The 16,723-nt window shown below is 34.5% G+C and overlaps 3 protein-coding genes, 1 non-coding gene and 1 pseudogene across 4 annotated transcripts; 3 read left to right on the top strand and 2 right to left on the bottom strand.

The window, feature by feature from the left end:
* The first annotated feature begins 944 nt into the window (after window positions 1-944).
* LOC106346772 (actin-2) lies at window positions 945-3,182 on the top strand. Its single transcript, XM_013786210.3, has 5 exons — window positions 945-1,251; window positions 1,588-1,660; window positions 1,749-2,142; window positions 2,221-2,834; window positions 2,918-3,182. Exons 2-5 carry the CDS (start codon window positions 1,601-1,603, stop codon window positions 2,981-2,983), a joined length of 1,134 nt encoding a protein of 377 aa, XP_013641664.1. The 5' UTR covers window positions 945-1,251; window positions 1,588-1,600; the 3' UTR covers window positions 2,984-3,182.
* Window positions 3,183-8,242: 5,060 nt separating this feature from the next.
* LOC106379888 lies at window positions 8,243-9,682 on the top strand (annotated as a pseudogene).
* A 227-nt stretch (window positions 9,683-9,909) lies between these two features.
* Window positions 9,910-13,405, bottom strand: LOC106379870 (putative proline-rich receptor-like protein kinase PERK6). The gene is made up of 7 exons (XM_013819726.3): window positions 12,587-13,405; window positions 11,492-12,130; window positions 11,334-11,404; window positions 10,967-11,043; window positions 10,688-10,832; window positions 10,438-10,599; window positions 9,910-10,362 (listed from the first exon to the last, which is right to left on the bottom strand). The coding sequence occupies exons 1-7, from the start codon at window positions 13,260-13,262 to the stop codon at window positions 10,075-10,077; spliced, it is 2,058 nt and encodes a 685-aa protein (XP_013675180.2). The 5' UTR covers window positions 13,263-13,405; the 3' UTR covers window positions 9,910-10,074.
* Window positions 13,406-13,636: 231 nt separating this feature from the next.
* Window positions 13,637-13,710, bottom strand: TRNAT-AGU. Its single transcript has one exon. It is a non-coding gene; the product is annotated as a tRNA-Thr (tRNA).
* A 58-nt stretch (window positions 13,711-13,768) lies between these two features.
* On the top strand, window positions 13,769-15,788 carry LOC106346764 (ras-related protein RABG3f). Its single transcript, XM_013786198.3, has 7 exons — window positions 13,769-14,002; window positions 14,407-14,433; window positions 14,571-14,670; window positions 14,870-15,016; window positions 15,092-15,172; window positions 15,256-15,401; window positions 15,476-15,788. The coding sequence occupies exons 1-7, from the start codon at window positions 13,950-13,952 to the stop codon at window positions 15,540-15,542; spliced, it is 621 nt and encodes a 206-aa protein (XP_013641652.1). The 5' UTR covers window positions 13,769-13,949; the 3' UTR covers window positions 15,543-15,788.
* The last annotated feature ends 935 nt before the right edge of the window (window positions 15,789-16,723 follow it).

Below are 16,723 nucleotides of genomic sequence, written 5' to 3'. Positions count from 1 at the left end.
TTGTTAAAAAATAAAATACACTCAGTTCGTAATCTAACTAAGATGTGGTCCCTGAAAAACTATAGAATGAGGTCCAGAGGAAATTTGCCACGTAATACATGCATTTGTAACCTAAAACACTTCAAATTCATAGGTTAAATCTATTTCGCAATAGAAAAACTATTAATACATAGCTCCATGCCAAGAGTCAAGATACCCGTTAGTAACGTTAGAAAAGACATATCTCAATTGAATCGATAGATAGGTTATATAGGTTATCATTATCTAATTGCATATATATATATATATATATATATATATGGCACAAGAAAAAGGGCTAGACTCCATGTATTTTGTATCTCAACTTGACATTACTTATAGCAATGACATATGGTAAACAATAAATAACTATTTCAGAAACTCTTATTTGTGTGTCAGCAAATATAGTATAAATAATCTACAATCGTTTTGACGACTTCGGAGTTCGGATGTACATGTAGTAGGAACTATTTAATACATTAGTCGTGAATGGAATGAAATATTATATTTTAACACATCATGAAAGTCACTTTCTTTCACGGCCTGATCTTACTATTCCACTTAAAAAAATAAAAGAAATACGATTCAATCCTAATAGAAAATGAATTAATTAAGTTGAATTTTGTGAAATTTAATCGAACAAGCAACCACGACCATCGTTGCCTGGATTGACTCGGCTTGCTTAACACTAGCTAATAAGAAGAAAAAAAAAGAAAAACAATCAGAAAAAATAAAAGAAAATGGAGCTGTCATTTTAGGCCGAACCGATCACAGTGGAGCCATCTCAGCAAAACAAATTAAATCTTAACTAATCCAACGGATGGCGAAAATAAATCTTAATTAATCAAACGGCTGAGATGATTAAAAAATTAAATTAAAAAGGGCAGTTAAGTAGAGTTAACACGAGGGAAAAGGCTGTCTGACAGCCAGGTCACGTTATCTGTTCTTATGGTCGAAATGATTCGTCCTTGTCGATAATTATTTAATTCTTATTTATATTTGAAAGGCGGAAAATAAAGTTGTAGAGATAATAAGCCCGCCTATTTAAATTCAACATTGTTTCTCCCTCTTTGGATTGTCTCTCGTTATCCTCAGCGAAGACGAAGAAAGTAAGAGAAAGAGAGAGGAGGAAGACTTAGCGAGAAGAAAGAGAGAGAATCGTCTTGATTCCTTAGTTCTTCTTTCTTCGATCTCATCTTCTTCTTCTTCTTCTTCCGATCTTTCTAATTCAAGGTAACTTTACGGATCTACTTTATCTGCTGGATCTAGATCTGGAATCGCTATGATCCCTTATGATTTTCTTAGAATTTGAGTTTTCAGTTGACCGATCGTCTTTAGATTGACTAGTCTTGATGATTGATCTTGATCTCTATAGGCATAGATCCATATTCAGATTCACTGTTTTTACCAATTAGAATCTGAACTCTTAAGGTTAGATTGAAATCTTGAACTCAGATGAAGTTAACCGATTAAGGAACGCTCTGTTCATGGATGTATTCAAGATTAGTCGGTTGACTTCGGTCACCGAACACTGTGGTTGAGTAGTCTGATTGTGGCTCATTTGTGCAGCTTATTAAAAAAAATGGCTGAGGCTGATGACATTCAACCCATCGTCTGTGACAATGGAACCGGAATGGTCAAGGTTAGTTACTTATCCTCTCTGTACTCTCTTTTTTTCAGATCTGTGGAATGTTCTCCTTTTTTGATGATTTTATAATTTATATGTACAGGCTGGTTTCGCCGGCGACGATGCTCCAAGGGCTGTTTTCCCCAGTGTTGTTGGTAGGCCAAGGCATCACGGTGTCATGGTTGGGATGAACCAGAAGGATGCCTACGTCGGTGACGAGGCACAGTCCAAGAGAGGTATCCTCACCTTGAAGTACCCGATCGAGCACGGTGTTGTTAGCAACTGGGATGACATGGAGAAGATCTGGCATCACACTTTCTACAATGAGCTTCGTATTGCTCCTGAGGAGCACCCGGTTCTTCTTACCGAGGCTCCTCTTAACCCAAAGGCTAACAGAGAGAAGATGACTCAGATCATGTTTGAAACTTTCAACTCTCCGGCTATGTATGTCGCTATTCAAGCTGTTCTCTCCTTGTACGCCAGTGGTCGTACTACCGGTTAGTACATCTTAAGCATCTCTTTGTACTATCATTTTGAAACTGAGTGAGTGCTGATTGTCTCTTTCCGTTGAACAGGTATTGTGCTGGATTCTGGTGATGGTGTGTCTCACACTGTGCCAATCTACGAGGGTTTCTCTCTCCCCCACGCCATCCTCCGTCTCGACCTCGCTGGTCGTGACCTTACTGACTACCTCATGAAGATCCTTACCGAGAGAGGTTACATGTTCACCACAACAGCCGAGCGGGAAATTGTGAGAGACATCAAGGAGAAGCTTTCCTTTGTCGCTGTCGACTACGAGCAGGAGATGGAGACTTCCAAAACCAGCTCATCCATCGAGAAGAACTACGAGTTACCTGACGGGCAAGTGATCACCATCGGTGCCGAGAGATTCAGGTGCCCGGAGGTCTTGTTCCAGCCGTCGTTCGTGGGAATGGAAGCTGCTGGAATCCACGAGACGACTTACAACTCGATCATGAAGTGTGACGTGGATATCAGGAAGGACTTGTACGGTAACATTGTGCTCAGTGGTGGAACCACTATGTTCTCGGGGATTGCAGACCGTATGAGCAAAGAGATCACAGCACTTGCACCTAGCAGCATGAAGATTAAGGTGGTTGCACCTCCCGAGAGGAAGTACAGTGTGTGGATCGGTGGATCCATTCTTGCTTCCCTCAGCACATTCCAGCAGGTATGACATTGACATGAACATGATTATTTATTTTCTTATAACTAAAGGCACTGATAATCATTTATATGATTGTTCTTGAATAGATGTGGATCTCCAAGGCTGAGTATGATGAGGCAGGTCCAGGGATTGTTCACAGAAAATGCTTCTAAGCTCTCTCTCTCTCTCAAGTAAAGGCTGTGGGTTTTATGAATGGGATCAAAGTTTCTTTTTTTTCCCTATCCTATTTGCTTCTCCATTTGTTTGTTTCATTTTCTTTCTTTTGTTTCTGTGCACTTTGCGTGTAACAAAACTCTTATGGGATTTTACCTTACGTCTGCGTTTGAAAGAAACAGCTTTCGTTTTGCGTTATAGTCCATTGTTTTTGTTACTCGAGTGACCGATTTGATGTCTTCTTATTTTTCTATAATTTCTTTCAACACTGGGAAGAAGAACCTTTGATACTCTTTGTTTTGTTAATATACGTATTGTATGAGATACGATTCTATTGATTTTAATGTGGCACAATCTTCTTAAATCCCTTATATATTAATTGAGGAACATTTGAAAAGATGTAACCTCAATTTTGTATTAATTAAAAGAAGCCCCAACGCATAGGTGACACTCAATTAGGTAGTCAATTACATTCAATTGAAAAATAAGCAGGTCCACATTCGATTTTTATATGTTGTTAGATATATAAGTTGGTCAAACTATATGATATAATGATATGATATGATATTTTCTTTCCTTAAATAAAACCTACGGAATTACCATAAATGACTAATATATATATGACAATTAATGAGTTTAATAATAAAGATTTGATAACAATGTATATCTCCTCCATCATTTTTTGTTTAATTTTATATTATTAAAATAAATTAAACAATCAAATTAGCTATAAAAATAAAATTTAGATTTTTTCGTATATGTTATATTTTGAATTTTTAAAAACGACAATAAATGACTAAAACTATTAAAATTATTATATTAAAAATTAATGATCAATGGTTTAACATTTTTATTATAAGAAGATACACATGATTTTAAAACCATATGAGTAAAAATATCATTTAATAATAAAATAAATATATATATATATTAAACACTATATACCATAAGATTACATAAATATTTTAATATTAAAACTTTTTAAAACTTTCAATGAATTTTCAAGAACATTTATAAATTATAAACTTATTAAAGATTTCAGATTGAAAATTTTGTTATCGATGATTTAAATATTTTGTTATAAAACGATATGAACGATCATAGAACCGTATGATTATAAATTCTTATTTAATAATTAACTATACAAAATATACTATTCCTAGAAAATAGGTTGGTCCATCTTAACTTATATTACACTTTTTATTAAACTAACTATCGAATTGATAAATAACGTATCAAAAAATGTTTTGCACTTTCCTTAAATAAAAGCTACGAAATTACCTAATATGATTAACGTATATGTGAAAATTAATTATAATGAATAATAAATATTTGATAGCAATTTTTGTATCTTAGTTCTTTTTTTAATTTTATATTATTAAAATATATTTAAAAATCACATTAAATATATAATAAAAACATTTATAATTTTTCTTATATGTTATATTTTGAATTTTTCAAAACGTCTATAAATTATTTGAAATTTGAAGATCCCCACTCTGAAAATTTTGTGATCAATAGATTTTTTTTTTTGTCATAATAAGTTACAAATGATCATAAAATTGTATTAATATGAACTTTTATTTAATATTATAAGAAGCTACACATTATTTTAAAACCATATGAGTAAAAAATATAATTTAATAATAAAACATATATATTTATATATATATATAGATTATACTATATATCATAAGATTACATAAATATTTTAATATTAAAACTAAAACCATATGAGTAAAAAATATAATTTAATAATAAAACATATATATTTATATATATATATAGATTATACTATATATCATAAGATTACATAAATATTTTAATATTAAAACTTTCAATGAATTTTCAAAAACATTTATAAATTATAAACTTATTAAAGATTTCACATTGAAAATTTTGTTATCGATGCTTTAAATATTCAGTTATAAAATGATATGAATGATCATAGAACTGTATGATTATAAATTCTCATTTAATAAATGACTATATAAAATAAACTATTCTTGGAAAAATAGGTTGGTCCATCTTGACTTACATTATATTTTTTATTAAACTAACTATCGAACTGATAAATAATCTACCAATTTTTTTTTTGCACTTTCCTTAATTAGAAGCTACGAAATTACCTAATATGATTAACGTATATATGAAAATTAATTATTATGAATAATAAATATTTGATAACAATTTTGGTATCTTAGTTCTTTTTTTTAATTTTATATTATTGAAAGATATTAAAAAATCACATTAAATATATAATAAAAACATTTATATTTTTTCTTATATGTTATATTTGAATTTTTGAAAACGTCTATATATTATTAGAAATTTGAATATTCCCACTCTGAAAATTTTGTGATCAATAGATTATTTTTTTGTTATAATAAGTTACAAATGATCATAAAATATAACGCATATGAATTTTTATTTAATAAATATTCAAACTAAATAATATATATATATATATATAAACACTAATAATTTAAAGCAATAAGATTGGCTGATCAATTTAGTCGTCCAGTTGAAATCTTTCAAAAGTATGTGAAAGACTAAAGTCAAAGTAAATATGGATTTAGAATAGTAGTTATATTTTACTAACCAAATACCGAAAAAACCGAACCGAACCGAAATCAACCCGATATTCGGATTGAACATCCGTAATCCAAATGAAGCCAAACTATTGTTTCATTCTCCAAAATATAATAAAAATAATAACTTAATCCCGCGCAAGGCGCGGATCTTATCCTAGTCTCATACTAGTTTGTTGACATCACATATTGTGTAACACATTAATATTCATTTTGATATTTATATTTAGCCAAAAGAACCACCAAACTAGTTCCAAAGTGCATCTCTTGGTTACTAGAACCTTGATAATACTTTTACATGATAGACGACATTATAATAAAGTCACAGGAATTTCAAATTGATCTTGTTTTTACTAATTATGAGCTAGGGCTGGGTATAAATAATATATATCCGTTTGATTTTTCAAATACTCATTGTTGTTAGATCATATATTAAAGTAAAAGAATTTAGATACTTATAAATAAAACAGTTAACAAGTATGGAACAAGTATACATAGACTAGGAAGCTTATGTTTAAACTATTTCCCATTAAGTGTCTACACAAATATGGATTATCTGTTTTGGAGGAAGAATAGCATCATCGAGCCAGAAAGAGACAGGGATCCTTATCCCTGGATATTATGGTACATTTGGAAGGCTAGAAATGACAAACTCTTCAGAGGAATAGATAGAGATCCATTGGAGCTAGTTCGACACGCAGAGAGTGAATGTCATGCATGGTTTGATGCTAATGAAGCGGTGCAACTAGTGTTACAACCAGTGGTTCAAGCTAATATCCCTGGGATAGCCCAAGTCATACGTTTGGGTAATATATGCTTGCTAGATGGATCTTGGACATCTTCTGCTCACTTTAGCGGATGCGGCTGGGTATGGATGGACAGTGTTGGGAATATTCAACTTATGGGAACAAAGAATTTCACTCGACGTGAATCAGCTTTGCATTCGGAAGTAGAAGCACTGCGGTGGGCGATGGAAAATATGCTTCAACATTCAACATGCCAGAACTTTGGGACAGACTGCAAGGAGCTGATTGCAATGTTAAAGGACCCTCAAGATTGGCCAAGCTTTGCGACAGAATTGGAGAGAATAGAGACATTACAGATATGCTTTCCGGACTTCAGCATCATTCATGTTCCACGGGCGCGCAATCAGATTTCAGATTTTTTAGCTAAGACTGCAAGATCCTTCCATAGGGAGTTACTTTTTATTGGTTGTTCTATTCCGGTTTGGTTACCCAGACCACCTCAAGTTTGAGTAATAGAATGGCCTTTTGACGTCAAAAAAAAAAAAAAAAAAAAAAAAAACTATTTCCCATTTAAAACGGGAAGATTTTATAATATATTTTAATAAAAAAGGTTTGGAACAAATGTTAGTTACCCAGCTTGATTTACTCATTGTTTGTTGAAGAAAAAAATATTTTATTATTGTTAAAAGTAAATAATGGAGGTGATTGGTTGGGCTTTATCTTCTTACTTTAGCATTATTTATTTTTAAATCATTAAATTTTACCAATCATGCTATAACTTTACTTTTAAAAATTAAAGTCTACATCAAGTTTTTATTTAGTTTTACCAGTCATGCTTTACCTTTATTTTTAAAGATACAAAAAAAAAAAAAATCAAAACTTTTTCTTATGTATTTTAGGCAAAAATGCTACATCATCCTTTTATAGGCTGTAGAATCTGTAAAATGAAAAAAAATATCTATAATATCAAATAAATTATATAATCATAACAAAAACTTTTATAAATATTTTAATTTTGAATTTGAGTGTTTTTTAATTATTAAGATATTTAAATAATATAAATATCATTTACATATCACATTTTAAATTACAATAAATTTTGATAATTTATAAAAAATATTAATATAAATTATTTTAATTCATATAAAATAATAATTTTATACATGCAACACATATTTCATATATTTTATTTTAAAATATCTACAGCCTATAACTTACAGCTACAACAAATTTAACTATAACAAAAGTCTCTGCAGAAAAAATCTACAGTAATAACTTTACAACTACAACTAATTTATCTACAGCTAAACATCTACAACTAAATTTTAAAGCCACAGTCGAACCAATCATCACCAATCATCACCAATACTCCTACATTGAGATATTCATATTTTTGTTCATTTTTCTAGTTTATAATATGCACAATTATTTAGTTTACAATAACTTACATTTTTTTTCCTATTAAAGTAAGTAAAAGAAAAACTGATATTAATTTCTAATAGAATATTATTTAACAAGTAATTCTTAAATATTTTAAACTATTTACAAGTAACTCTCATATCTACCACTAAATAGCAAGTAAAAGAATGATACAAATAACATATTTTGAGCAAGTATTCGGAAACAAGTATTCTCTTTTTAACAAATTGAGTATAACTTACTTTAACAAATAACTCTCATATATTCATTTTTTTTTTCAAAAAAAAAAAACAAATTGAGTATAAATCGCAATTTTTATTACTCCTATAAAGTAAGTTAAGTATGTACGCTCAAGCTATATTATGAGCACATTTGGTAAACGTTGTTTATAAAAAGTCAAGTCGTTGAAGAGATCAATACTCTGAACCAAGTTTTCACTGGGTCCGTCCATGTTTATTCATTAAACAGGCCTTGAATATGGGCTTCTAACTTGGGCTGCCATAGGATTGAGAAAAAATAGTACAGCATCGAATTCAATTACTCACTCCCCCTTCCTTCGTCGTCTCTCTTCCCTCCCTCTCGCACTCCTGCAAATTAGGGTTTACCCGCAAAAAAAACTAGAGAAGAGTCGATCTCTTGTCACTGAGCTTCGTTCTTCCGAAGATAATCAATCCTAAATCGTAACTCCAGAAGATCAAAGATGGCTCGTAACGAAGAGAAAGCGCAGTCGATGCTCAACAGGTTCGTCACCATGAAAGAATCAGAGAACAAGAAGCCCGTACAGCGCCGTCCTTACCTCGCCTCCGAGTGCCGAGACCTCGCCGACGCAGACAAATGGAGACACCAGATCATGCGAGAGATCAGCCGCAAAGTCGCCGAGATTCAGAAGGCGAGCACCGCCTCCGAGACCTCAACGACGAGATCAACAAGCTTCTCAGAGAGAGATGGCACTGGGAGCGTCGGATCGTCGAGCTCGGCGGTCCTAATTACAATAGACACGGCGCTAATTAGATGACGGATTTGGAAGGAAACATTGTTGAAGCGGACGCGGTCCTGGCTACCGTTACTTCGGCGCGGCGAAGAAGCTTCCCGGAGTTAGGGAGCTTTTCGAGAAGCCGCCGGAGGACGAGGTACGATATTTATAAGAGGATAGACGCTAGCTTTTATGGTTATAGAGATGAGGAGGATGGGGTTTTGGAGGGGTTGGATGAGGTTAGGAGGGAGGCGAGGAGGGGGGCGGCGGAGGTTGTTAGCGTTGGAGCTGCGAAGGAGGTGTTGTTTGAGGAGGAGGAGAGGAAGGAGAGGGAGAGGGAGGAGGAGGAGAAGGAGAGGGAGTTTGTGGTGCATGTGCCTTTGCCTGATGAGAAGGAGATTGAGAAGATGGTGTTGCTGAAGAAGAAGATGGAGTTGTTGAGGGAGTATGCTAGTGAGGATTTGGTTCAGCAGGAGAAGGAGGCTAAAGCTATGCTCAATATCCATAGATAGAACACTCACCCACAAGGTGATGATTGCATCTGTTTAGCTTTTAGTTTCTATATATTAGTTAGTACCGTTATGGATGGAGTTTAGATAGATATATGCGGCAACTTTTACTTCAATGGCCAGTTACAAAAACCTTGCCTAGTTGGTGGTTGCAAAGGATATTTTGTTTACTGTACTATCTTGATAAATGCGAGAGACTGATCAATCTTTATACCTTCTCAGTCTAAATGAGCTGTTTTTATGGCATAGAAGCGATCTTTGCCTCTCGGAACATAGTGTGGGACATAAGGTGGGAGAAGTGTGAGAAACAAACTCTTATTCTCGTATGTTAGCACTGCCTTTTGTACTTTGTTTGTATTGCAATTCTTGCGGTCACAGAATCATTTTTTTTTTTCTCTAGATCGCTATCACTACTTTCTTCTTCCTAATGAGAACGAAAATCTAGTGTTGGGTTAAGACAGATGCAGTGACATAAGTTGAAACAACCAGAGATTACCCCCTGGCATTTGTTCGTATATTAGCAGCCAGAGGACTCATGAGTGTCCAACTTGAAGATTTGATTCAATCTGGGTTGTTGACTTCCTTCCTCGTTTATTTCATGTCTCACTTATGAAATCTGAAGTTAGAAAAGATTTTGTCAATGGAGAGAGAGAAATAGTAATTCAATATTAGCAGAGACATTTAGTATAGTTTATCAATCAAATGTTTGAATACTTCTTCACAGACACAAACACATTAACGGTCAGAATCTGACACGAAAATAAAAAATTAAAAAAAGTTTAAAGATTCCACAAGGAAACAAAACACACAAAAACACAGCAAGGATTGAATTGTTTGAATCTAACAGCTAAATCAAAACTCTCGGTTAGGAGTTGTTTTGTTGTTGTTAGCTCCTCCCCTACGAGCCTCCTCGCTGCTCGAGGAAGACGGGTCAAGACCGTACTCGCTCGTGTTCCCATACTCACTGCTTGCACCATACTCCTGGCTATCCAACGCCACTTTCCTGAACTTCTTCATATCCGCAGTGTAACTTCCCGAGTCATAGTCCGAGCTTGAACCCCTTCCGAAGAGTGCACTTTGTCCAGGCTTCGCTTCGTTTAGATCATCTAACGATGCATCTCCCTCTAGAGCTCGAACAATCTGTTAAATATCATAGAGTGACTCAGAACACGTGGTTTGGATCGTACCTATGATTAATTATGTCCTAAAACTTACTTGGCTCATCTTAGGCCTGCGTCTGGCTGAGTGTCTGATGGCTGCAACAGCACAAGCCACCATTCTTGCCATCTCATAAGGCTCGTATTGGTTCTCGAGACGTGGATCAACTAGTTCACTGTAATCTCCATCCTGAGCTGCGTTTAAGCATAAGGGTCTTGCCTGTGTAACCAAGTAACATAGTTTGTATATAGATCGTTAGGCCACCAAGATTATCACAATTTGTGATGTTTGTATATATGTTACTGACCCAATCAGCCAAGCTGTCTTCCATTTCACCAGTGAGATCAACAGGTCGACGTCCGGTTATGAGCTCAAGAAGCATCACTCCAAAGGAGAAAACATCTGACCTGTCTGTTAGTTTCCCGCTTGACGCATACTCTGGAGCCAAGTACCTGCCATTTGATTCAGAATATGAGATTCTTGATTTAGAGAAACAGATTCTTGGGTGAGACTATAAATCTAGAGTGTGTTGAAATAGAAGAATGAGCTACTGGATGGAATGTGTGGTTTCATGTTTCTTTGTTACCCGAAAGTTCCCATGATACGAGTGGACACATGTGTAACGTTGTCTTGAGACAGCTTTGCTAAACCGAAGTCAGCAACCTGAAGATTTGAGCCAAGTCCAGTTATAAATAAAAACAAAAATATTAAAATGTTAGGACAAAATCCAAATCCAAAATCAGATACTAAACCAAAAAGGTCTGGTATCTCTTTGGAAATCAACCATTCCAAAAACAAACTTGTGAGGGTTTAGACCTAAAACGGACAATATCATACAAAGCAAACGCAAAGGGTTGGACATCTGGTGACAAACATCTTGGCTCTTGTAGAGCGTCTAGTCCAGTCACAACACAGAGAATTTATAAGAATGATGTTCAAAATCATGAGCATACCTTGGCTTCAAATGTTTCATCAAGCAGGATGTTTGAAGCTTTAATGTCTCTATGAATGATTCTTGGATGACCTAAGCACACAAATTTAAGTTAAAAGTTTGATCACATCTCTCTAGTTAGACCTCTATAGGATCATTGAAAGATTTGTTTTGACTCACAATCTTCATGCAAGTAAGCAAGCCCTTTAGCTGATCCCAAAGCAATCTGGAGCCTTGTAGGCCAATCAAGCATGGTACCATTTTTACCATGGAGATGAAACTCAAGTGTGTCATTAGGTAAGAACTCATAAACCAACATCCTCTGTTCTCCTGCAATACAATACCCAACAAGAGACACAAGGAACCGATGGTGAACTCGACTAATGATCTCGACCTCAGCTTGAAACTCTCGCTCTCCTTGTCCACTTCCCGCTTTAAGACTCTTCACAGCGATCTCCTTACCATTGGGAAGTATTCCCTTGAAAACATACCCGAAACCACCTTGCCCTAACAGTCTATCTTTAGAGAAGCCTTGAGTTGCTGCAGCTAGCTCGTCGTAGGTGAATGTGCTCTGGTTGAAACCTAGAGCCACTGAAGGGTGAGGTGGTGGTAGAGCCGGACCGTGCGGACCTGAGTAGATCTCGCTGCTGTTTAAACCTCCTGAGACGGGTGGTTGAGATGGTTGCCAGCTTCCAGGTGGTGGTGGAGGTGGCGAATTCATCCAGTTGTTATTACCGTGGTTTGATCCAGAATATTGACCAGACATATTCATTACATGACCGCTTTGGTTGTACTGTTGTTGGTATTGATCACCCCCACCTAAGATTAACAAAACAAGACTTTATTTAACGTTGTTTCTAGGGATACAAGAAACAATATCTAATGGCTTCTCCACAATATATCAAATTCGCTGTATGTAAAAAGATTATGAAGCACTGAAATGTGTTTTGAAGGTAAGAAGATTTTGTTTCGTTAGGTTATTTATTGAGTTTTCTTGGTGCACAAGAAAGGTTCCAAAACAGAAACTAGGTAATCTGCTAGGACGCTATGGTTGGTGACTTTGTTTAATCTTATTTCTTGGGTAACAAGAAAATAAAATTTATTGGGTTTTCCACAAAACTTTGAAATGTGGTTTGAAGGTAAGAAGATTATATTGAGTTAGGTTATTTATTGAGTTATCTTGGTGCACAAGGAAGGCTCAAAAACAGAAACTAGTTTAGGTTTGTGACTTGGTGTTTTTTTTTGTGACTTGGTGTTGACTATTAATGTGTTTACCTTTGCCTGTGGCGTAGCCATTGCTTGCGTAGTACGGCATCTGATGCTTCTTTTTCTTCTTGCGACAGCAACAGACGCAGAACAAGATCATAACAAGAAGCAACAATCCAGCACCAGCCACAATACCTATGATAGCGCCCGTATTAACATCGTTACGTGACGAGTTTGAGCCACCACCGCTTGATCTAGGAGGAGCTAGCGATCTTGGCGGGGAAGGAGAGTTATTGTTGCTTCCTCCACCATTGTTGTTTCTAGAAGGAGGCGAAGGAGAATTATTGTTGCTTCCTCCACCACTGTTGCCATTATTGTTGTTATTATTCCCATTGTTGCTATTCCCATTGTTGTTGTTATTACCATTGTTGCTTCCTCCACCATTGTTATTGTTGTTGTTGTTGTTGTCATTGTTTCCACCATTGTTGTTGTTGTTGTTATTGTTGCCTTGTGGTGGAGATTGTGAGTCTGAAGAAGGTGGTGGAGGAGAGGAAGCATTATCCGGCGGTGGAGGAGAGGAAGCATTATCGGGCGGAGGAGTAGTAGCTGGTGGCGAAGACGAAGGAGGAGAGGAGGAGGATGAGTCAGGAGTCGGAGGAGATTGCTGTTGAGTGGTGTCGGAGGAGGGAGGAGATGGAGGTGTAGATGACGGAGGTGAGTTCTCTGGGGATTGCCCCTCCGCCATAATATCTTTTTGATGTTTCTTTTTTGTTTTTTTTTTATTCGGAAGCTCTCTCCTTAAGATTTTTTTTCTTAAAGAGAGAGAGAGGATTTGAACAAAGAGAACACACAAAGCTCTTTGTTGTGTTCCAAATCCTATTTTTAAGAATGCTTTCAGATTTTCAAATGTCTTATTTTTGTAGGGTCTATATTTGGGATTTGATACAGCCATGCAAATTATGTACCTTCAGCTAAATTTGTAATAGAAAATTACAGGCTAGAAGTCGATGTTTTATTACAAACAAATCGGTTGGTGTACCGAAGAAAGAAGCGAGAGATAAATAGACAATAATTACTGGTGAAAAATACATAAGGAAAAGGGAAATAAAAAAAAAATAATGCTTTCGTTGAGAGTTGAACTCAAGACCTCCCGCTTACTAAACGGGTGCTCTAACCAACTGAGCTACGAGAGCTAATTGGTAGTTACTATTGTATTAAGTATATTGTAGATTACGTTAACAGAATGATTCTCTTTTAATATAAAGACAAAAGAGTAGTCGCCTAAAGATCTTAACAGATCAGGAACACAGCTTGGACTCTTCAGGACACATAGAGAAGGTGTTTCTTCCTCAAATTAAACCAAACAGAGATCGTAGAACATCTCCCTCTCTCTCTCTCTCTCTGTCTTTTAGATCCGTTTACTTCCGATTCGATGCCTTCTCGTAGACGTACCCTCCTCAAAGTCATCATCCTCGGCGATAGCGGGTTTAGCTTTCTCCAAATACACTCTCTTTTTTTGTGTGTTTGTATTTGTTCTACATGTATGCGATCAAACCCGTGATTTAGGTTTTTTTTTTAAGATTTAGGTGTCTGACTAGTGACTCCTTTCCTGCGGTTTGGATACTGATATGATCTGGTGATCTCTTAATTTGGCTGATCTCGTTGCTGTTGACTTGTGTTATCCCTTTATTTCAATTACTCACTCTACTTATCTGTCGTTAGATGTGATTTTTTTTTTTTGGTTGAGGTTTACTTTCTGTGTTGTTGATCAAAATCACAGCTTTGTGGTGGACATCAAAATCGTGTACTTGTTTTTTATATGTTATGTTTATTAGAGTGAGACTAATTTTGCAATTCTCTTATTATTTGTGATTTTTTTTTTTTTGCAGGGTGGGGAAAACCTCTTTGATGAATCAGTATCCTTCTTTTTTTGTTTTATTAGTTTTGTCTTGAATTGATTTTAAAAGGAAAATTTGATTGTTTGGTTGGTTTGGTCCTCATTATATGATTTCGCACTTTTTTGTTTTTGGGTTTTAACACGATAAAACTTCAGATATGTTAATAAAAAGTTCAGCAACCAGTACAAGGCCACCATTGGAGCTGACTTCTTGACTAAGGAAGTTCAGTTTGAAGATCGCCTTTTCACTTTACAGGTTCTTACTTGTGGCTCTTTCTTTATTTTGTATTACTAGTGGCTCTTTCTTTATTTTGTATATGTGGTTTAGTCATTAACTAACTAACTAACAAGTTTCTGCCAGAAACATAGATAAATATATAAGCACAATCTATCATTACCTTGAACAAAGCTCACTTGTTTGTTTCTTTTTCTGTTCAATGGGTGTGTAATTACAGATCTGGGATACAGCTGGACAAGAAAGGTTCCAGAGCCTTGGTGTAGCTTTCTACCGGGGTGCTGATTGCTGTGTTCTTGTATATGATGTCAACTCCATGAAATCATTTGACAATCTCAACAACTGGAGAGAAGAGTTTCTCATCCAGGTATCTTGTTCTCACCCCCCTTCTGTAAACACTAGGCAGAAGCAGTAACGCAAAGTGTGTAATTGTCCCTTACAGGCGAGTCCATCGGATCCAGAGAATTTTCCCTTTGTGGTTATTGGAAACAAGGTCGACGTTGATGGTGGAAACAGCCGAGTGGTATGTATGATGTGCTTTACTTTTCCACTCTTCATGGAATGTCTCTGAGATGTTAACATAAATGAGCAAGTACTTGATCATAGGTTTCAGAGAAAAAAGCTAAGGCTTGGTGTGCTTCAAAGGGAAACATCCCTTACTTTGAGACCTCAGCCAAGGAAGGCACCAATGTGGAGGAAGCATTCGAATGCATCGCCAAGAACGCCCTGAAGAGTGGAGAAGAGGAAGAGCTGTAAGTTTCAAAACAATTTTTGAAGTCATTAGTTTGGTGGTCTCAACGTTTTGGTCTATTCTTTTGTTCTCTAGGTACTTGCCAGACACAATCGATGTCGGGACAAGCAATCAACAGAGGTCTACAGGGTGTGAATGCTAAGGGATCAATCATCTCTCCCAGAAGAATTGCTTTTGAGTTCAACAATGGGAAACTTGTCTCTCTTCCCATTACCCCTTTTCTTCACCAGCTATCATCTCTCTTATGATATTATATTACATTGCTGTACATTTGTTCTGTTCTGGGTAATGGAACCCTTCAAAGCGATTTATTTAAATTGTTTAATAAGTATATTATGGTTAGGAAAACGTTATTATGCATCTTTAATTATAAACATATTTTTATGCATGCCTCCCAGTAATATGAAAAACGATTAAACAAACAATATCTTTCCAATATAGAAAAAGCTTCAATTAGCTCCAAAACATGTTTCTGTTTTCAAATTAGTCCACAAAGATTAAAGTGACCAGTGCCTTCAATAAAGAGATAAATGATGAGTAGTATATCATTCTCTTACAGTTATAAAAATAAATAAATATTTAAATAAACAAAAATTTGAATTTTTTAATACTTATTTTGAATTTTTTTTTTTCCAATTTTTTTGATTATGATAAGTTAATTCAAAGACCTATCACCATAATAAATTATTGTTTGCATTCTTAAAAAATTAAAACATCAAATTATTTATATATCTAAAATATATGCTTGTTATTATTTTATTTTTTAGAAACTCTCACGTATTATAAATAATTGAAAAATCTCTTTACGCATTACCTTCAATATTAATAAATAAATATTTGAAATCATTGAATATTTTATTTTCAGTTATTCAAAGTTTAATTTTTATATTTGATTAATACTTAATTATGCATTTTTATTAAAACATTTATGATTGAAAATAGTTTTTAGATAGCAACACATTAATGGAATTATGTTTTTATTTTGAAAATTTTTTTTTTAGTTTTTGGTTAATTTTAATTGTATGAATTTATTAATTTTTTTTTGATAGCATGAATTTATTAACAATTATCTAATTTAATAAATAAATTTCATTATTTATTAATAGTTTACTACTAGGTGATTTTTTCGTGCTCATGCACGGATATAAATATTTTTAAAGTAAATATATTATAATAATTGATTACTACTTACTTTTAATTTTAAATTAATTTATAATTTATATGCATCATTTATATTAATAATATTATGTTACTTTAATTATACATATGCTTTTATATATGTTATATCTAATCAATTTTTTTTTTCATTCGATTTAGTTATCA

This window comes from Brassica napus, chromosome A1 (assembly GCF_020379485.1).
Source record: "Brassica napus cultivar Da-Ae chromosome A1, Da-Ae, whole genome shotgun sequence".
Taxonomy (NCBI): Eukaryota; Viridiplantae; Streptophyta; class Magnoliopsida; order Brassicales; family Brassicaceae; genus Brassica; species Brassica napus.
Note: the sequence above shows the minus strand (reverse complement) of the source record. Positions and strands in the feature narration are given on the sequence as shown.